Source organism: Dromaius novaehollandiae, chromosome 2 (assembly GCF_036370855.1).
Source record: "Dromaius novaehollandiae isolate bDroNov1 chromosome 2, bDroNov1.hap1, whole genome shotgun sequence".
NCBI classification, from domain to species: Eukaryota; Metazoa; Chordata; class Aves; order Casuariiformes; family Dromaiidae; genus Dromaius; species Dromaius novaehollandiae.
In genome coordinates this window covers 49,526,863-49,548,276 of record NC_088099.1, presented here as the reverse complement: position 1 = coordinate 49,548,276, position 21,414 = coordinate 49,526,863, and the positions used below count along the sequence as shown (strand labels likewise).

General features: G+C 39.0%; 1 protein-coding gene and 1 long non-coding RNA gene across 2 annotated transcripts; both read left to right on the top strand.

Moving 5' to 3' along the window:
* Positions 1-31: 31 nt before the first annotated feature.
* On the top strand, positions 32-20,651 carry EXOSC7 (exosome component 7). Its single transcript, XM_026094066.2, has 8 exons — positions 32-182; positions 832-933; positions 1,617-1,711; positions 6,944-7,109; positions 11,495-11,565; positions 16,377-16,500; positions 17,159-17,314; positions 20,516-20,651. The coding sequence occupies exons 1-8, from the start codon at positions 126-128 to the stop codon at positions 20,618-20,620; spliced, it is 876 nt and encodes a 291-aa protein (XP_025949851.1). The 5' UTR covers positions 32-125; the 3' UTR covers positions 20,621-20,651.
* On the top strand, positions 1,724-3,705 carry LOC135327491 (uncharacterized). Its single transcript, XR_010387681.1, has 2 exons — positions 1,724-1,933; positions 1,965-3,705. It is a non-coding gene; the product is annotated as an uncharacterized LOC135327491 (long non-coding RNA).
* Positions 20,652-21,414: the final 763 nt, after the last annotated feature.

The window sequence follows — 21,414 nt, the reverse complement described above, 5'->3', positions numbered from 1 at the left end:
GCCCCGCCCCAACGGCCGCCGCACGCCCGCGCGCGCCCCCCTCTCTTCCGCCCGTTGCTCGCAGCGGCCGCGGCGGCGCGCGCCGGAAGCGGAAGAGCGCGGTGGAGGTGGGGGCGGTGCGAACCATGGCGTCGGTGGTGCTGAGCGAGGCGGAGAAGCTGTATATCGTGCACGGCGTCCAGGTAGCGGCGGTGGGCAGCTCGGCCTGGCCGTGCCTGTGGCCGGTGGTAGCGCTGCCCGGTGAGGGGCGAGGGCAGGGCCCTTCTCTGGGCCCGTTCTCCGGGACGGCGGCTGGCTGTGGCTGTCCATAGGGGTGTCCTTCCTTGCTGTTCCTTCCGTTCGCCTCAGGAGTGTGCCTTCTTTATGCTGGGGAAGAAAGTCTGGGTCGAGAGTCTTCTTATTGTCATGATTTATGCATAATAGTCTCCTTAAATGTTATGGAAAAGGAAACTTTGCTGGTATTACTTGGGGTATCCCAAGAAAGAGCTGTGTTGTGTTAGGTGAAATAACATTTAAAATCAAGACCTTTATATTTCTGTAGTCTGAAGCTTTCTGTTGAAACTAAAGGGTTTTAGTGCTGGATTTCAGATCGGCCTGCAAAGAGCTTGATGCAAGCTGTAGATGAATGATGTGAATGGAGAAGTTCAGTAGATCCTGTTCTACAGTTTTCACCAAATGCTGGTGATAAAACTAGGAACTGATGCTTTCACCTTCACCTTTACTACTCTGTTTGACATGAGAAAAGGAAACTTCAAAATCACAGATTTTAGTTTTTACTTTTGCTTGATTATGAATTCCCTTTAACCAAAATATATTGGTTGTCATTCTTAGGAGGACCTTCGTGTAGATGGCCGTGGCTGTGAAGACTACAGGTGTGCTGAAGTAGAAACAGATGTTGTATCAAACACAAGTGGATCTGCAAGAGTGAAGCTGGTAGGTAAATTTATTAGGGATCACGTATGTTGCTGATGAAGACTTCTGGGTTTTGTGATTGCAGTTTTAAGTCAAGTCAAAACTATTTATGGGGGGGGTGTACACCTTCCCACCGCTAATTGAAACTATAGACCATTAAGGTAATAATGAAGGGGTATACAATTTACTTGTTCAGGCTGGCTTCATCGACTTGAACTAGATTTATTATAAAGTACATCTGGAAAGCCTTCCATGTGAAATAATCTACAACTTAATCTTGGAAAAAACGAAATCACTGTTGTGCCTGATCACTGAAAAAATAATTGTCGTCTTTTAGAGCGAAGCAAGGCTATTTCCAATGTGTTTTGACTTCAAAGAATATATTCTTTGCCATTTTATAATGGTTCTGCAGATGTAACTATTTCCAGAACCAGAACAATAAAAGGTCACGGATATTCAACTGTCTTGTTAACATAAAGAAGCTTATATGTATGGTAAAATCACATTTTCTTTTTAATAAACACTTTAAGAGAACGATGTTAAGCCTGAGAAAGTCTCTTCAAGTATTTTTTAAGTTTGCTGTGATAGAATGATCAGCACAGATAACGGAAAGGTAAAATTGTCAGCTGGCCCTAGGTGACCAAACTAAAGAAGTAATTTTGTGAATGTATTTCCAGTTGTATGATGTGTTTTTGTTTTAACAGGGACACACTGATATTTTGGTAGGTGTAAAAGCTGAAATGGGAACGCCAAAGTTGGAGAAACCAGATGAAGGCTACCTGGAATTCTTTGTTGACTGGTTAGTACACTAAATGAGAAGGAAATAGATCTAGTATTTGGAATAAGTGGCTGATCAGACCTTACCATTCTTCTCAGGTTTATGTCTTAATTCCACCAGCCTGCTCTAAGGGTCTGAGTAATAGAAACATGTTATTTTAGTAGTGGAGAGTGTTCAGAAAATGTCTGCAACTTCTGCAGAACCAAAAGGAGCAAAACAGTAGGAGTTAAAGGATGGTATCAGGTTAAATAAAGCCACCCTGAATTGGTATCAGGTTAAATAAAGCCACCCTGAATTGTGTAGCATCACTAAAACTGGAAAAGATTAATGGCTCAATTAAACATGTATTTAACTTGGCTTCATGATTATAATGTTAGTAGTCTTTGTTGCAATGATAAAGTAGAGAAAATATTTTTTAAAAATGAAGTATTCCAGATATGGAAAAAATGGAATGCAATCTGATACAGATTGTGCTTAAAACTTTATAAAGAACTTTGCTTGCTTTTGCTCTGCAAGCAATGGAAAAATAGTTTGAAGTGCATTTTGTTGGACATGTAGTAACAGTTTAATCCTCACTGTATACTTCAGACGCAAAAGTTAATTAGAAAACTAATTTAGTTATTACATTTCTCAGTGAATCAGTTTCATGAACTAAAACCAAATTTGTTTTTAATCGTGTTCATGGCTTTGTGCAGTAAATGGACTATTGGTTATCCTTAGTCCTTATAGTGCTTGAATTATGAAGGAAGTTAGAAGAAAACTGAAAACGTCTGTTTTCAAGTTGCTTTGAGATAGCATGGTGACACCTTAATGTAATTGCAGGCTGTTTCCTATCTGAAACCACAGCATCCATGTCTTGCAGACTTTCTTTGTGAAATAATGTGCTTTGGGAACCTGCTCATGAGAGCCTTCGCACTGACATATTAGCTGTTCTGCATGTGATTTTTAAGTAACTTTTGAACTCTAACATTAGACCAACATACACATAGTAAACCTAAGGTATGACAGCTACTAAGTAAGCAGATGTCTGATAATATTCCTGATCTAACTGACTATATCTACCTTATTGTTTGTCTGTCTGTCTCATCATGCAAACTGATCTAAGAGTGCCTCTATACATTGCAAGATGCTGGTTAACTATGGAACCTTGTGGTTTGTGGCGGGAAGGATTTACTTGTGAATTAATACTTCGTCTATGACTACTGCTAGAGAAACATTGAACAGGAGGATACTCTTCTCAAATGTGGTCCTATTGTTAACGGGGAGCTCAGTTTGACTGTGCATTATAAAACTTGTTTATGGAATGTCTTTATATAGTACTCTTTTGGTCCTGGCAGATTCTATATGAATCAAGTCCAAGGCAGAAAGCTTTAGTGCCGCTCCTCTACCTTGTGTTAGTATCATTCTGTTACTCAGCAATGTTTGTTGAACTGTCTGCCAGCAAGAATCTTTCTTGATCTGGCATGCAAGTAGTACATGTTACTGGTCAGTGGCTCAGCAGGGACACCTCCTTACTCAAACAAATAGTCTCTGGTATTATGTCATTTCTGTGATGCTACTTTCATATATAAATGAACACTAGAAAACCTTTAACTCATTAATGTTAGGTTGTATTTTATAACTGGTAATCTCTGCTTCTCTTTGTAAGATGATTGTAGGGAGATGCGCAGGAATATTGTGCACCATGGATCTAGTCCTCACTTTGTATAACAACAGAGACCAAAGTCTAAGTTTGGGAGGAGTGACTACCCTTATACAATGCTTATGCCACCAGGGAGAGGTCATCTCTAGCCTCCAGAAAGATCCTGTGGATAAAATGTGACATTGTGTGGTCACGAACTGCTTGTTTTTTGTAAAGGGAAATGAGATGCTGCCAGTACGGTAACTGCTGATGCTTTCCCAGGCTGCCACTGGGTGGTAGTAAGTGAGCATAATTTAATACACTGTATCTGTTGTTGAAGTTCCTATAGGCTGTACTTGGCTTTTATATTGTTTAAATTAATAATGAAAATTCACATTGCAGTGTGTGCTGTCTTAAAATGCTTACTTCCTGAAACTTTCTTGGTTTCTTGTACACTTTAAAAATCATCACTTTCTGGGTCAATGTATGATTCTCTGCCCCGAAATTCTATTTCTCATCATTCTACTCTGAGTCCTTATTTTGTCTCTTAAAATTTGAGAAGTGCATTTAGACCCCTAGAGCTGGTTGGTGATACTATAAATTAATTATTAAAAAAAAAAAAATGTCCTATGCAATGTCCTTCCTCTCCAGCAGCATGGGGGAACATGACCATCTTTGTCACTGGTGTTGGAATGATGCTGTGTGTGTTTTTCTCGTGTTTGACTTTTGGGGCTGTTCGAATACTGACTTGTTAATTTTTTAACTGAAGCAAAGATGTATCATCTTCAAAGTGTAAGAAACAACCTTAAAAAGAAAACAGACAAAACAGGGAAGATGAATCTGAATGCCTTGAATGCCAGGGATGTTGCTTTTCAGAATGAGTGAAGCAAGAAATATATTTATCCAAGTCTGACCATCTGCTTCTCCACTTTCAAGTCCAGATGTCCTTTTGTCCTTGCTGGGACAGTTGGCCTGTTTCACTGGTGCAGCGCAGAAGACTGGATCAGATATGGTCTTAAATATTATAGATGGCAAATAGTTCCCCAGATTGTAAATGATCACAGTATTGCAAAACAGCCACATCAGAATGCTCTCAGATGGTCCTCAGATACTGTTTTGGGGGGCTTTGTGGGAAAGGAATGACTTAAAACAAATTTCAGTGCAGCTACTAAGGATATTTTACTTGAATGGTAGCTGTGAGTAATTGTGAAGTGCAGGTAACACAGCTTTTTATAATCTCTAAGTAAATTGGCCTCAGAGATTCTTCTATTTAATATTTTCTTTTGGTTATGATTATTTACCTCATAGACGATGATATGATAATGGCTGGAGCAACAGATGGGAAGTACTGAACTGCTTTGAAAGAAACACACGGCCTGTTAACAGCAAGGGTTTTGAAAGGAGAGATCATCTTTGGCAGAAGTATCCTTCTTTAGCAGGAGCCTAGATTGTTAGGTGATGGGACACTGAAACTGCTTGAAAGTCTTTAGAATTACGTTCTGTTTGGGAATAGAAATTTTGTGCTCCACTGGGCCACTACCAGATTCTTTCTGTGTTCCATAATGCAAGCTTTCTGGCATTTTCTTCTATTAGTGTGCTGAACAACCTTTTTTTTCCCAAGTTTTACCCAGTGTAAATCATAGGGTGGCAGTATTTACCACATAGTACTCTGCCAACATTATTTCTTTATTTCACTTTGAAAGTAACCTGATACATTAAAACAATAATGGAATTAAGATGCAGCAAAACTTGCAGTGGTATCCTGATTTAGTCTTACTCTTCCTTCTTACTTGGTGCCAAATAAACTGGCTATATGTAACCAGAACTACAGCATTTGATGATAATGTGGTATAGACTGATGTTTGCGTAATTCTTCTTAAATTATTATTTGGAAGCATAATGCTTGCATAACCATACTTCAAACAGAACAGTTTAAACAGAATAGTCTTGTTGACTTGCATACAAACTGCTTCCATGGATAAGTGTTTGCTTAATACAACCTAAAGGTCTGACTCGGCCATATTGACAGAATTATTAGGATCATATTTAAAAAAGCTTGCCTTCTAGAACTGGAATCTAATCTTGCACAACTACAAGTATTATTAGTAGTGTCACACTTGCAGTAATCATTCAGATAGCAAATATAATTTGGAAGCATAGATCAGTGCTTGATTGGCAGTCTTTTTGTTGTTGTTGTTTGTTCCTCCCTGCCCGCCCCGCCCCAGCATATTTAGTGCAGTCTGTTTATAGAAGGGGCAAACTAACTCTTAGAAAGTCCAGGAACTCCTTCTGGCATCCTGAATCTTCATCAGTTCTGCAAAAGAGTAAGTTGGGAGAACTACAGAGGAAGGATTTCCCTTACAGACTCTGCAGTCTGGTTAATATGACTCATTTGATTGGTGTAAGGCATACATAGCTAACATGGATCTCTGGTATTATGGGGGATGTTTGTTTGTTTGTTTTAGGTGAAGGGCTGTATTCCCACAGTTTGTCCCCTGCTGTATGTTTGCATTCCCATGGAGTTCTTGTTGGAAGAGCAAGGGACAAAATATGCATGAGAAATTGGTGCTGTGTGGTGCCCAGCTAGTGGAATTCAAGGTTTTGCTATTAGAGGTTTTGAACACATCAAACTGCTTCTTGGGAACCATCTGCTTTCCACCGTCCTGTAATCAGAAAGTAAGTTTGGAGAGGTCAAACTAGTTTGAGAATAAGATCTGCAGGACCTCTTCCAAAGATCCACAGCTTGAGAATGCTGTTACCCTTTCTGTAAACCAGAGAGGGTCAGAACATTTGTTTGTTATTTTGGTGTGTTTGTCTCTGGGCATTTCTGTTCTACTTTATTGGGAATTGGAGGGATTTTTTTTTTTTTTTATAAGCCTGTTGTCTTTTGTTGATAGAATTTTGTGCTTAGCTCTGCACAGGGCCCTGGCACCCAAAGGCTTTCTTGCATGGCTGCTCATAAACAAAGTTCATCATGTTGGAATCAGGGGAAGTGAAGACTGCACACTTTTGTCAGATCCCTTTTGGGGAAAAAAAAAAGTCTTTTAATTGGTGCTCTCCATAAGCTACAGTTGCTGAAGATAATGAGATGCTGTCAGCAAGTGGCTTGATAGCAGAGAATACGCTCACTAACGAAATTACCAATTAAGGTCAGGCAGTCATGTCAGTTAAAAAAAAGGTCTCTTCTTGTCATACTGTCACATCTTCCTCTTCTTATCCACTCTCTTATCTTATTAATTTAACATTCATTTTTAACAGGCTGCCTTGTTAGCTGTTCTGAACCTAGAACAGTTTTCTTTCAGTGTTTTTTTTTCCTTTGTGTGTATGGGAGAGGGGGAAGTGTTGAGCTGATTGAAGATGGTGCTAAAAAAATAATCTCTGAGACAATACTCAGTGAATTCCAGCTTGGGAACTACTACTAAAGATAGTAGAATTTAATATACCCTGTGTTCTGTTACCAACTTTGATACTAATTATCTGCATTATGATTTTATGTAGAATGGAAATAATTTCTTCACAGGTGGTGTGCTTATGCTTGTACAAATAAATTCTTAGATATTAATATTTAATAAATGCTCTTTGGATAAAGGCTGCTTCAGAAGTGAAAGTATTTTTTTTCTTTCTCTGTCTAGTTCTGCAAATGCTACTCCTGAATTCGAAGGCCGGGGAGGAGAAGAACTTGGCACAGAGATAGCAAATACACTCTACAGAATATTTAGCAGTGAGAGCTGTGTAGACTTGAAATCACTTTGTATTAATCCCAGAGAGCACTGCTGGGTTCTCTATGTTGATGTTTTGGTAAGTAAGGAAATAAAAACTAACGAGATTTAAGGAAGTCTTCAAGGCACTGACAGACTGAATTCACGTAACCATGTGTATTTTCATATTAAAAGTGCTTCTCGTATAATGTAGCATAATGTTCACAGCATGGACATCCTCTTGTGAATTTGCCTGAAACAGTTAGTTGCTGCTTACAGCTTGTTCTTTTGCTCTTCTCCTGGGGGCCACCACTCTGCTGCAGAGCTGAAAAAACACTGAATACTCCAAATCTGCCCCAGATAAAAATTGGTGTGTTTAGAATGACGAAGAAATTACCACTGAAGAAGGCTAAACTGTTCCAAGCTAGATAGATTCCAGGAGTGACTACCTCATTGTACTGCATGTAAATGAACACATGTATGTGTTAGGCTAACATAACTGTCCGTCATGTCTACCTCTTGGCACTGTTAGCAGTACTAACACAATGAAATAAATTAGGAACTTTTCTGACAAGAAGTTATATTGGGCTTAGGCACTTTTTGATGGAAGTTGTGTGCAAATATGCAATGTACAAGAGAAACTGAATGTTTGTTCCTATTAAAAAATGGAAACTAAATTTCATGCATGCAAACTGTGTGTGCAGCAGCTTAATTTCCAGGCAGTGCTGTATTTAAAGCTTTCGGCACAGGAATTTAAAATAGAAGTCTGGGAGTCAAAGACTTTCCTGAGCTTTCCTTCCAGCTGTTATTGGTCCAAGCCTGACTTCCTACTTGTCAAATGTGTAAATGAATATATGTTGAGGAATCCTACTCAGTGGAATCAATTAATGTCTCTGAAGTGATTTGTAAAATGTTAAGCTGCAGTACCAAAAACATTAAATAGAGGGTTTTGTTAAACAAAACAGGAACATTCAGCCTCGGACCTAAATACATTTGAAAATATGAGTCCATTAGGTTTTTTAAAAAGCAGTAGCATTAGCCTAATTATAGTAGACATGGTACATACTGTGACTTAGTCTGCATACAGAATGATTAAACATGTACCACCGCTGAGTGCTTTAACAAATCTAGCCACCAGCTTGTTGGAGCCTGGCATAGTTTAATAGGGAATGAAGTGCTAGTTCTGAGAAATTACATTGGGGCCTTTAGTTACTAGGTAATTTTGAGCAGAGGTGCAGAATATTAAGTGCTGTGCTCATTTAGGCAGTGTACTGTTTCTGCAGTGTAAACAAGCAGCTTCATAAAGTTGACTGTAGAAGTAGTTGTGTACAACTTTTGCATGAGGGAATACTGTTAATTTAGAGTTCTTGGATTCTTCTTGGAGAAATTTGTTGGTATCCACAGGTACAGAGAAACAGCCTTGGTCTTTTTACACTGCTAGTTGTAGCAGAATTATGAACATGCATGGAATACTTTACATGTAGCTTAATTTAGAGTACCAATGAAAAAATATGTTGTAGGTTTGTAACTAAGACTCTGAACTTGGTGAGTCTTTTTAATGTAACATTTTGCAGAAATTTTGCATATGAACCATTAAAGAATGGCTGGCACAGTTAGAATAAGACACTTCTGTCTCTTGCCATTTGTTCTTTTTCCTCTTCTCTTTCCCCAGGCCTTTGTTTGTTAACGTTTTGAGATATTTGTGCTATTTCCTTTTCTAAATAGAAGACGTATATTACATATACACTTGGTACAAAGTGTTTACATTGGATGTGGATGCTTGATACCTACAGGTTTTCCTGAATCTGCTTTTGCTGAGTGCTTGCTCTGTTTTAATAACACATGGTGGAATTATGACACTTGTGCTAATTACCTCCTCCATCTTTTGAGGGAGAAAGGTTCTAAGGGTAGTAATAAAGCTTGATGAGAGTCCTTTGGATGATGTTTTCCTTCAAAATTTCTGGAAATAGCTCACATGAGTGCTTGTGTGCAGAGTTAAGTCGAAAGGAAATTAGGCCTTAAATCTCTGTCATAAGACTGATAAAAAGAATTGTTTTCAAATCTCTTACTCTGGAAGACCGAGACTCAAGAGTGTTATGAACCTGGATGTATTCCATTGCTATGTATTTCAACAGAAGTTTCACAGAAGCATCCATATTCAGCTCCTATGTGTAAACAAAACTTGAGATATGCAACCTCAAAAGAGAAAACAATATATGCTAAACAGTCAGGCAGCTTATAAATTACAAATGTCTCTCAAATACTCTTTTAGTGGTCAGTGTAATTGAAAGTTGTTTTAATTATGTATAGTCATACTGGAGCTACTCAGAATGGAAAGAAAATAACTTCAACAGTGCACATGCATGTGGGCTCTAGGCTAATATTCTATAATTTACCTTGAGCTTTCAAAATAAGCGTATTCTTTTTTTAGTAATAGAAGAGGGGTCACTTTCGTAAGAGTAACTAGTGAATGCGGAGTATCTCATATTGCAAAACTATAGTCTGTTATCATCCACTGTCTCCTTCCCCATCTTTTTTTCCCCTTTCATAGCTACTGATTTCAGAAATAGCTTTTGGGAGTTTTTTTTCATGGTGTGTTTGACACACATATAGCCTTGTTCACATTAATTCTCCATGCTCAGCATGGCAGGCTGCTGGGGCAATTTAAGTTGTGCAGTCTCTTCCCATTCCCTCACCCCCTTACAGCACATTGTTTGTGTGAGGAGAATCTGTTACATTCTGCTGAAATTTTAGTAGTTCCCTGCTGAGCATCCCTCAGAGGTTTTCTCAATCTTTCCTATTCCCCCAGTTTGAAAAAAATCTTGGAGAAATCTCTCCTTTTTTGAGGAAAAACTTCATTTAATAAGTTGTCTAGAATGTTGTTTTCTTTCTACCCTCCATATTTTTTTGTATCAGTAGATTAAATGAGTCTTCTTTTTAATTTAAAGACTCATTTGCTTCCCACAGCTCAAATAGCTGTGTAGCCCTTCTTCATTTCTTTAAAAAGAGGGGAGGGCGATCCCCAAGTACAGTGTGCTTCAGCTGAGAAGAGATTGTTCATTTGTTTTTGGAGGAGTTGTTGTACCATGCTTCATACAATAGGTCCCTAGCCTGTAGGTGCCACTGCAATATAGATAAGACTTTAGAATAGCAGCCTGAACATAACCCTAGCAACAGTAAAGGCACATCCCATTATTGTGTTTTAATAACAAAGATACTGTGGGTTTATTGCATTATCCAGTAAAATCCAATAACTACTGAAAGGGACAAGTTAACCTCTCTGTATCCAGCAGCTGTTTTCAAAGAAATAATTTGATCGCCTTTGTATGTAGCTTTCTATCCCAACTTTTTGCCATACTTCTTACACAATTCAGTCTGTCTTGGTAAAAGTAAACTGTCTTCCCGGGATATCTGATTTATGGTTTGCTCCCAGTGGGGGAGTTTATCTCATTCTTAAATACATTTTGAAGAACAATCAATGCAATCAGGGTTGCAAAACTTATTTTGCTCTTATCATATAGAGTAGATGGATGTAATAGAGAAGCATCCATATATTCTTGCTGAAATAGGCTCAAGTACTTGCTGGGGATGTGTGTGTTCATAGAACAGTACTGGCAGCATGGAGTGGAATTTGTCAGGCAGCTATCACTTGACTGTGGCCAGATACATTTCTGAGTCATGTATCAGCTTGCAGAAAGTATTAATCGTTATGTGTGGTGCCTTTTTATACAGCGTGCAGTGCTAGTTTTTTCTCTCTGGCTGTTCCTAATGTTAAGGTGGGGGGAGGGAGAAACAAGCTAGACTCCCTAGTCAGGCTTGATCCAAAAGATATTGTTATCACAAGTGGACTTTGAAATAGGATTTTCTTAGACCTTCTTCAGCTACAACAGAAACTTGCTGATAAATCCTTTTCCAAAAAAGAATAGAGAATAAATCTGGATGTGCCTTCAAAACCATACCTTGTATAATTAGATTTCTTTAACACTTTATTAAATAATTCCATGCTGTTTACTGGCTGAGAATTTGCATTGTTTCTTTGAGAACGGTGGGATCCATTGGACTTGTCCAGGTGATATTTGAAAAGATTGGTCTTTGAAATAAAGTATACAAAACTGATTTTCTTGATTTGATGTTAATGAACAAGTATCAAGTTTATCAAAAAGATTCTGGTCATAGTCTAGTTCAGAGCCTTAGCACAAGGAAGATGACAGCACTGGCAGTTTCATTTCAGCCTCTGTTATTAAGTGTTGTCATGGATACATGCTTTACCTCTTCTGTTTTGCATGTATAATACAGTCAGCTGAAGCTGACACATGTGGCATTTATTTTCATAGATAGGTTTTAAACACAACGTAAAAAATGTTGCTATGTATGTTTTCTCTCTTAATTTTATTCCTTTTCAAGTAAGTTTAAGTAAAATGAAAGTTTTGATTTAAAGGCACTAACCATATCTTCTTTTAAAAAGATTATTTTTTTCCTTCCCAGTTATTGGAATGTGGTGGGAACCTCTTTGATGCAATCTCTATCGCAGTGAAGGCAGCTCTCTTCAACACAAGGTAAAGCACAGATCTTGCTTCATTTGTGTGGAAGTGGCATAGAGAAAATGAGTAGTGTTTTCTGTGAGCTAAGCATTTTTAGTGCTTAATTTCTTTAAGTAAGAAGAGTTGGAGGCAACTTGCATTCAGATGCAAGGCAGTCCGTTTGCGTGCAAATAACATGAACCAATGACTTCAGTCCAGTTTCTGGTAATTGTCACCTTGCATCATATGCTCAGTCATGCGCAGAATATAACTTCTGTTCTGTAGCCCAATCCCCCCCCCCCCCCCCAAAAAAAAAAAAATTGTATTGACCAAATGGCTTAATTGCAAGTTGATGCCTTGTGGTTTGAAAGTCGAAAGTATCTATAAGTATGTGATGGTCCTGAATAAGAAGCCCTCTGTCAATACAACTACCAATGTATAACTAGCCCTAATTTCTCACTTCTGATGTTCTTTCTCTTTAACTGTTAGTTCACAGTTCTTTGTGAAACTGAGGGCAAAAAAATGGTAGTGGAAGGTTGTGCGGGGGGGGAAGCGATATGCCTTTAGAATAACTGAAGTCGATGTGTTTTGGTTCAGAGAATGGAAGAACAAAATCTAGTAGAATCACTGAAGCAAGTGCTGTGTGTGTGTTTCAAGGATAGCATCCAATAAAATATTTTTCTGATGTTTTTATCTTCATTATAGACGAAAAGGAGTGTAGAGTTTCACAGCATCTTTGAGAAAGGAACTAGTGAATGGCTTTGAAAAATCTTATGCAGCAAAAATAGCTGGAAGAGCTGCAAAAATTAGACTGTTACAGGCACAAATGTTCTAAAGTGGATCTCACATTGTTCCACAGCTGTAAATTAGAGCTCTGCTGAAGTCACTGGCATAGTTCTGACTTACGCATCAGGGAATCGGTGCACAGCACTAGAGCTGGAAAACGACATGCCAGAAAGAAGAGGAAAATATGCTTTTGAAGACACAGGCAGTATGTCAGGTTACAAACATTTAAGTAAATGAGGAGGGAATCCTTGTGTGACTAAAACTTGTGTATATTGCTGAGAAATTTCCCATATTAGTCAAGTTCTCAACAGTACCTTTTAATAGTAGATTGTTTCTATAGCATTAAATATTCTCACACATGCAATAGTTCCCAAAGATTTGACAATACACTGAAGGGGGAAGAAATGCCTGCATCTTTGTGTGCAAGCTGCCAGGATACAAAACTCAACAGTTGCTCCCATATGGGTTGCTTTGCAGATCACAGATCCAAGGCACATACTCTATTTGCAAGATAATTGGACCTCTTTTCTTACTTTAACCAGAATCCCAATTTTGAATAAAGACAAAAGAGTATATGAAAATAATAATTAAAAAAACCTGTTGCTGTTGGAAGACAGATAACATGGAGAGAGTGATTGTTTTAATGATTCTGCTCGATTTTGCTTCCTCCGAAAACTGTCCTGCGTGTAATCTTTGATTTGTGGGCAAACATCTTCAGTCTTATGAAAGTAGGATATCAAATCGAAATATGGTACAATTTAAAATAATTTTAAACTTGTTAGTTTTGACCTGCAAGAACCCCGTCTATTCACTTGAGCAGGAAATGCTAGTATAGCTAATCTCGAAGTGCTTTAGATATGGAGAAAGCAAAAACAAGAAAAATTAACGAACTCAGAATTTCAGCTGACTTTCAAAGTGAAAAGCTCGTGTCCTCATCCACTATCCCTGCTTTCCCTTAGTATGTGCTGAATTTTCTTTGGATAATACAAGATTGTTTAGAGTAGCTGTCTACTCTTCATAAAATATTATTGTCCAGTTAAGACTTTTTAAAATAATTACATTTCAAAGATTTATAATCAATTTGAAGATCACTTCAGATTAAGTGTTTTGAACTTAGCTTGACATCTCTATTCCTCTTTCAGAGTCTTACTTGCTTTCTGTAATTTGTTTACAATCAGGTTTTTGTTATAAGGGTTTCAGATCATTTTTTATCAGCTTTGCCTGCAGCCTTAGAACCAGGAGCAGGGAGTTCAAGCTTCTGTAAGGTTTTGTTTTATTTTTCTTTGAAGTCATAAATTCTTAGTTTTAGTGTTCTAACAGGCATTTGAAAAGCTCAGCTTCATCAACTTTGTGCTGAAAATCTAGCTCTTAACATTTTTATAATATCTATGGAGACACTCTTCCTTAGGGCTAAATAAATCCACAATAGTAACTTTAGGAACTTTGTGTAGGAATTACGGGATTTAAATCCTTTGTGTGTCTGACCTGACTCATTGTATCCCATTCAGACACGGAACAATCAAAATATGGCTGTTTTAGGGGGAATATTTACTCCTTTTAGTTTTTCATTGTTCAACATGTTCTAAAAACTGCATCAAAACTGTGTCTGAGAGGTAGCAGATACCAAAATTTGTTCTTAACTGTGTGTCTCCAAGGCACTTAAGGCTGCATTTATCCATGATCAAAGTGGATATTGCATAAGTGTGCAAATAGCTACGGTGCCAGGACTGAACATTAAGCTTACTCATGTGGAATGCGCTTAACTGCAACTGAGGCAACAGAAACTAGATAAATGTCAAAAGCTACCAAGTTTATAACACAGTAGCCTTGAAATGTGGTGCCCTTTTGCTAGAAGGCATGATAGAGACAGAGCTGATGCTTGCTTGCAGGAGTAGAGCAGGTTTTCCAGTTATGAAATCTGGGTCTCCAGAGCAGTGTTCAGTGAGTGCTGCTGTGCAAACTTATGCACTGATTAGTTGCAGGAATGAAGTGTGAAGAATGAAAGTGACAGGATAAACATGTACAGCTAGGGTTTTTTTTTGTTTTGTTTTATTTTTTAAGATAAATTTTCACAAACCAGGAAGAGAAATCTCAGGTTTTCTGGAAATGCACTTTATGCTACAAACACAGTCATCTTTGCCCAGTGGGATCCTTTGTTTTTGTGTGTATATACACCTCTTTTTCTATGCCACTATGACACTTGTGTCTGATCACCTATCTTTCTACCCGTGCAGTAGTTCTAATCCATACCTTTATCTTTTCTGTTCTTTGCTAAAACAGCTACTTGTGGGGATTTTTCAGGTATTAATTCTGACAACTTTAAGACACTACTACTGCTTATTGCAGAGCACATGTTGCTCTGGTATCAAATAGATTGTGGGTTTTTTTGTCTTCCTCCTAGTTTAAACACTGCTCTGGCTCATTATTGTCTTGTCTAGGCTGTTGTCCAATGTTGTCCATTGTCCCATGTAGCGCGAGGGTTAGTCACCTTGTGATTTTATTCCATCAATTTTAATGGAGTATTGCAGTTTAAGGTTAGGGTTTGCATTTCCATTGAGTTCTTATATAGCTCTGCATTTCGAGTCTCATTTCATGAAGAAGTATATGATGTAGTTGTGTTCTGCTTACTGAAAGATTGTACTTCCAGCTTGGTTTGGGCCAACGTTGTGTAGAGAGTTTGTCTCTTCTCTCTAAGCAAGGTTAGCTGTTGTGAAGTGCTTGCCTCAAGGACTGTTAACTGTGAATAACTGAAATACTTTTTCAGGGAACAACAAAAGTCCTTTTCCTTTGAGGAAAAAGTTCATTAAATCACTCCAAATATTCTCCTCTCTTAAGAGAGATTTGGTTCAGAACGTAAAAGAATGTAACCTCCAGAGTCTAGTTATAAGACACAATGCTACGGTAAAAGTACTAATATAGAAACAGATTGCGGTTGCATTCCACAGGGTTACTGAAGTTAGCTTTCCAGGGATGTCATGAAGTATTTTATGTTTTCAAGTGCAAATGTGTAAAAGTGGGAGAAGTTTGGTTGAGCTTTGCATGTGGTTTTTTTGCTGGCCAATAAAGCAAAGTCTCTCAGTCGGTACTCATCCTGGTGGACACCCAGATTCCTCTGCAACTGTGACAACTTGGGGTGGGGAAGGCAAGTGACTATTTAAAAAATGGGATATAAGATGCTGAGGTTCTTAGTGTAATGAGTAAAAACATTTATAGCAATTTAGCAGGAGATGGTATTTCAAGAAGCCGAAAAAGCTGTATTAAATCCTCATGTAAAACTCCCATTAAATGGCTATAACGTGCAGGATATTTGCCACTGATAAGAAGCCTGTGTAGCTCATTAGCGAGAGATCTTGTTGCTCACAATAGATAACAAAGTGTTTCTTGGATTTCTACTTGGGTTTTTATCCCTGGTCCTTGCTTTTATATGTCTAGTTATAGAGCAGTAGACACGTCTGGTTATTTCAAGAATGAAAATATCCTGTTGATCCTCCCAACCTGCTAGAAAGAAAGGATTTTACTAGTGTCATCCTTATGCTTTCCCTAAGTCTCTGTAGTTAGTGTCATCCTCCCTGAACAGCTTCACTGCTTTTGTTTATGGGGAGTGTCATGGCTTTGCCAAGCAATGTAATTGCTGTAATTCTGACAACTTCACTGCTGTCTGCAAGCTTGGGAACCACAGTATGAAAAGGTTCAGTTTTGGTAATTTCTCTGCAATTTTGCTAGGCAAGTGTACGCAGAAATATTCAGAATTGCAGTGTGCAAGCCCTGAAAGGCAACACTGAATCTCTCTATTTGCTCCCTATGGCATAGTATAGAATTCAATTTAAATTCTAATGCTTTGAATGATGCGTACAGATGGTCTCATTCTGAATATCTTCCCACTTACGATGTTTTCCTTGCCTCAGGGGGTTAATTGTTAATACTTTGATAACATTCCAGAATATTTTTTCTAACATTAGCCTTGTTTAGAGAGAAGGACACTTCTTGGAGTTGAGACTATAGGCCGCCTGTATTCCTTATCTGTTCTGAGAGTGATTTTGCATATACTTTTGTTTCCACAGAATACCGAAAGTGCGTGTTTTGGAGGATGAAGAAGGCTCTAAAGAGATTGAGCTCTCTGATGACCCTTACGATTGTATTCGACTTAACGTGGACGAGGTGCCCTGCATTGTCACACTGAGCAAAGTAAGCCAGACAAAATTTTGACCTTCTACCTAGAGACTTCAGCTTCTGTTAACTTCACCTGCTGTTTATTTTTCTTTAGAGATAAAATTTGTATTCTAGAAATGGGAGGTGCCCAAAACATATTTGTTCATCCTTGCTGCTATTTTGATTAGAAGGAACTTTTACTGAATAAGGGATTTTTCCATTCTGACTTGCAGATTTCCACTTCATACATTCTTAAAATCTCTTTTTGCATACAGAAGAGTAGTTCATTATGTATTCATCCACTCGTTGCTCAACATCCAGAGCGGCAGATGCTTCAGTACATTACAGCAAATGAACATTGTTGTGAGGCACAGAGAGGTCAAGTAATCTGTCTGGAGTCACAGAATGGACGTTTCTTGCTGGGGACAGAACTCTGTTTTCGTGGGTGTAGCTTTCAAACAAGTAGCGGCATGCTTATCTCACTTTGGTTATGTACATACACCCAGTCTGGAATCAGAAGCTGCTTTCAAGTGCTGTGCTATCTGTCAGCTTGGTCTCTGAGCAGCACCAAGGATCACGTGATGTTAGGATGCGGGTTGGATATCAACCAGCAGAGCCGCTACTGACAATTTAACTTCTCAAAAAGAGCTTAGACAACTGCAAACTAATATGTAACATTGTCACTAACTTGCAGATTGGGTATAGGCACGTGGTGGATGCTACCCTTCAGGAAGAAGCCTGTTCTTTGGCCAGCCTGCTTATTTCTGTGACCAGTAAAGGTGCTCTCACTTGTATGAAGAAAGTGGGAAAGGGTAGTCTTGATCCAGAGAGCATCTTTGAAATGATGGAGGTAAGGAGTTTTGAACAGTTGCTGTCTTGGATGATACTGAATGAATTGGAACTTGAGTCTATGAAAAGCTGCAATAAGGACTTTGAGAGCAGAGTTGCTGGTGCTTTGTTAGTGCACGAAGGGACTTGTTGAAGGTCTCAGTTCCTTTGAAACAGAATCTCATAGGAATGGAAGTTATCTAAAATTTTTAGATGCCTGGAATGTATGATACTCCATTTACATTCACTGTGGTCAAGTACCTCACAGCTGTAAAACTTTAAAGCTTAGGTTGATAAACTTTTAGGAATTTTTTAGAGAACGTGTTTTCCTCTCTCTCTTCCCGCCCACCCCCCCTCCCCCCCCCCCCCAAAAAAAGCAGAGAAGACGTGGAAAAGTCCCTATAGAACTAGAGATGGTACTTCAAGGTGCTAGTACATTGTGTTCTGTTGTAGCACAACTCATTTTTCTTGTGATAAGCTTTCCGTTCTCATTTTACTATTGTTTTTCTTTGGTTCTTTATTGGGTTTTTGATTTGCTCCTTCCCCATGGAAATACTGTTATCTGGCTGTTGTTCACATCCACATGAGAATTCAATTTTAAATATTTCTTCAGGCTGTTCTCAAAACTGAGTTCCAGTATAAATTCTCATGCCTGGGCTTGGCCTTAAGCATCAGATAGAAATGAGTTTTGAACTTTGAGTCAGAACAAAAATTAAATACTTAAAACTGTCTCTGTTTCCTAGAGATCCAAAACTAATATCAGCATAACTCTAGTGAGGAATGCAGAAATTGGAGCCAAGTTTGAAAACAACTGGTTTCAAATGAAATTACATGTCGAGTATATAAGGCACTTCTTTGTTTCATGATGTAAATCCAGAGTGGTAATCCTGGTGTTACCAGTGGGCTGTTTATTTGCATCTAGAGAAGTCACTTAACTACGCTTGACAGCTGGGTATATGCAGAGGAAGTTTGTCTCCAATCTGGCATCCTAAAGAAACCAAACTTGTTTGATATGGCCATCTGATATTTGTGTCTTCCTGTTGGCTTTTGTGTCTAGTTCTAACTAAATGTCGTAGAGGAATTGAGGGTTAGGGTGTATGGCTGCTATGAAAAAATGGGTGCTTAAGTCAGATACAGGTTTGTGGTGGAAGCTCACTCCCATATAAATTATCTGTTAGCTAAGCGAAGAGTTTTGATCAGAGCTTCCACTTTGATCATCCATCTCATTCCACACTGAGCTCTAACTAGGAAACGAACTTCTGTAGTTCCAGAATTCAGGAACTACTTGTATAGCCCATCCCCCAGAGGTACACTTGGGACCATATAATGCTCATCTAAACGCACATCAGAGATGTGCGTACAAGGTAACCGTTGAAACCTTCAAACCTTCCTACCGTGCTTACGAGCTTTAGTGAATTTGTCCCTAACTGTTGGTGCAAGGAGTTAAAGCTAATAAGGTCATCACCCAGTGAGTTGTGCTGTTTCTCACCTGTTTTGGAAGAAGTGTTCTCTCCTGAGTGGTGAGTAGTTTGTTGATAGAGTGAGGGAGGAAATCACATAGAAGAAGTAAGATGTTTTCTGGGAGGCAGGAGGTGGTCTGTTTGACCCTGCCTCAAACTCAACACCTCAACTGGGGAACCCAGAGGAAAAAGAAACATAGTCAACACCTGGGAATGTCTGGTGGAAGGGGTGCATAACCCTTGCTTGACACTTCCGTTCCTTAGTGATTTGGCTGCAGGTTAGCAAGCGTTCGGCTTTCCCTGCCTGGGAGAGGACAGATGTTCCAGCCAAGACATACCTCTTAGGAAAGCAGCTTCATGGGAAGGTTTTGGGAAGCTGCTAAAATTGAACTTTTTACTGGGTTTATCATCCATAAGGGAGGCAGGCAGGAATAAGAGATGGTAACAGTGTTGTGTAATGTGTCAAACTCTGAAGCTCTGCCTGGAGCCCATTTTACCTTGACTGGGTGTGGGTGGCATTATCCTACATTTGAGGAAAAGAGTGAGCAAAGTACATCACTCCTCTGGACTCCAGAGTGCTTTTGTGAGCTTTGCCCCAGTGCGGAGCTATAACAGTTCCTCTGTGTGTCCTCTTTTCTTCAGCATGACCCACCCTGTCTAGGATTGACAATTAGCTACCCTACTGCATCAAAGCTTGTCTGAAATTCGCTTCGGTACTGGAGGCCACATTCTGTCACCTAGTTTTTTGATTAGAAATTTATTTGAACGTTTGTGCACCCACAGTGTTGAGAATTGTCATCAGTAAGTGGCAGACAGCTTTGCAGGCCTTTAGCTGTATGACAGGTGTAGACTTCATTAGACAGATCAGGAGCTCATAAACTGAGTTTAATGTAATCTGACTTTGGCTTTTAAAGAACAGGTGGGCTCTGTTCATCTCTGTACAGAGTCAATACTTCAGGTCATTCAGAGGAACTGCAGGAAAGTTCTAAGGCACCACTGCTTTAAGATCTTTATTTCAGCATTTCCCAACATTGCTCTTTCCTGCAGCTTCAGCAGTACGATTGTGTGTGTGGGAAGAGTTGGGACTGATATCAGAACTAATCCTGGTGGATCTCCACTGCTGGGAGTTTGTTTCTGTAAAGAAAACATTCTGCTAACTTCTTTAAGGCCCTCAGACTGTACAGAATTGCTCATTATAATGAAGAATCTGGCCTACAGAGACTGATTTGGTGATGCAGCCAGTGTGCATTTTGGGCTTCTAATACTGGACTAAAACCTCTGGCCATATGACAAGGTGCTGAGCTAGTCTAAATTCACTCTGCAGAGTTTGAGCATGTTCAGAAAAGTTTGGTGAACTTTTTATCAGTAGGCTTTCTTGCTGGGTCAGGTATCTCTTGTCCTCTGGCAGCTAGCATGTCGTTTCATATGGCATGTGCTGGTTAATTTGAATGTGTGTTTGTGCCTGATGTGACTTTAACTTGTACTCCTAGACAATCCAGTGGTGCACGGATCTGGCATTAATGATCACAGAATGCTTCTCTGAGGAAGGGGAGCACTGCTTTTATGCACGCTTTTTTCTAAAAAATCAAATTAAGATGAGACTTCCACCATTATTTTTCTTAATTAAAAGCATGGTTTTTTTATACCAGCTGGTGTATATTTGTCATTAAGGGGAAAATATTTGTCAAAGGAAGTGTTCCATTTGAGTTGTCTTCCTGTTAATAAGCATGTCACAGATTTGTTTTGCTTTTTTTGCATTGCAGACGGGAAAGAGAGTAGGCAAATCATTGCACACATCCCTACAGAAGATTTTGGATGAAGAAGAGAGTTTGGGGACCACACGGCAAAAAGTTGGATTTCTAGGATGAGTTTTTATTAAATGTTCAAAACCGTTTTTAATTGATTGTGCAGTCTTGTCCATTTGTATAAGGAAAAAGGATATTTTTGTTCCAGTACCTGTATCCTTCCAGCTAAGAGGCTTTTAACATGTTACTAAGTGTAAGGAAAGCTACATTTAAATGTGAATAAGTAAATCTGTGATGCTTTCCATGTGGATGAGTGCCTGCATGTAAGAAGCACAACAAAAGCAATCAGTACAATTCCTGGGAAGTGCTTGAGTCCATTTTCAAGAGTGGCTGGTGTAGATTCCAGACCAACTGCTGTGTTTTGGAGCATGTGTGGGGGTGTCCTCAATGCAGCACAAGCCAGATTTTGGGCCTCTTGGGATTTGTTTGTTCAGCGGCCACATAATTCTTCCTACCAGGGGTAAGAAAACAGTGTCTGGTGGAAGTCTTCCTTCAAATTATCTTATTTCTCTTTGAATAAAATGTGGTTAGGTTTTACTATAAATACAACATGGTCCCAAGTTTCCAATTTGTATTTCAAACCAAGATTTCTTTGCTACTAGAGCCCTGCCTATCCCTTTTGCCAATGGGTACAGTAACAACCTATCTGAAATCTCATGGTGGCTAAGGAGAGAGGCATAGCTAAGGTAGAAGGGAAAATAAGTTAATTTTGAAGAATTTAGTAATTCAGCTAGAAAGACGTAGTGGCTGTCAGTAATGATCCTTTACATCCTGTGCTGGATAGCACTGCCACAGAGCTATAGCCTCATCTCCACCACTGTCCTGCTAAATCCTAATCTGTAATAACATAGGAGATG

Excerpts from the sequence above, each read along its gene's own strand:
- EXOSC7 (XM_026094066.2), top strand. The coding sequence starts at position 126 with ATGGCGTCGGTGGTGCTGAGCGAGGCGGAGAAGCTGTATATCGTGCAC. Across the intron at positions 7,110-11,494 it reads TTCTCTATGTTGATGTTTTG|TTATTGGAATGTGGTGGGAA; the intron begins GTAAGTAAGGAA and ends TTTCCTTCCCAG. Across the intron at positions 16,501-17,158 it reads GCATTGTCACACTGAGCAAA|ATTGGGTATAGGCACGTGGT; the intron begins GTAAGCCAGACA and ends ACTAACTTGCAG.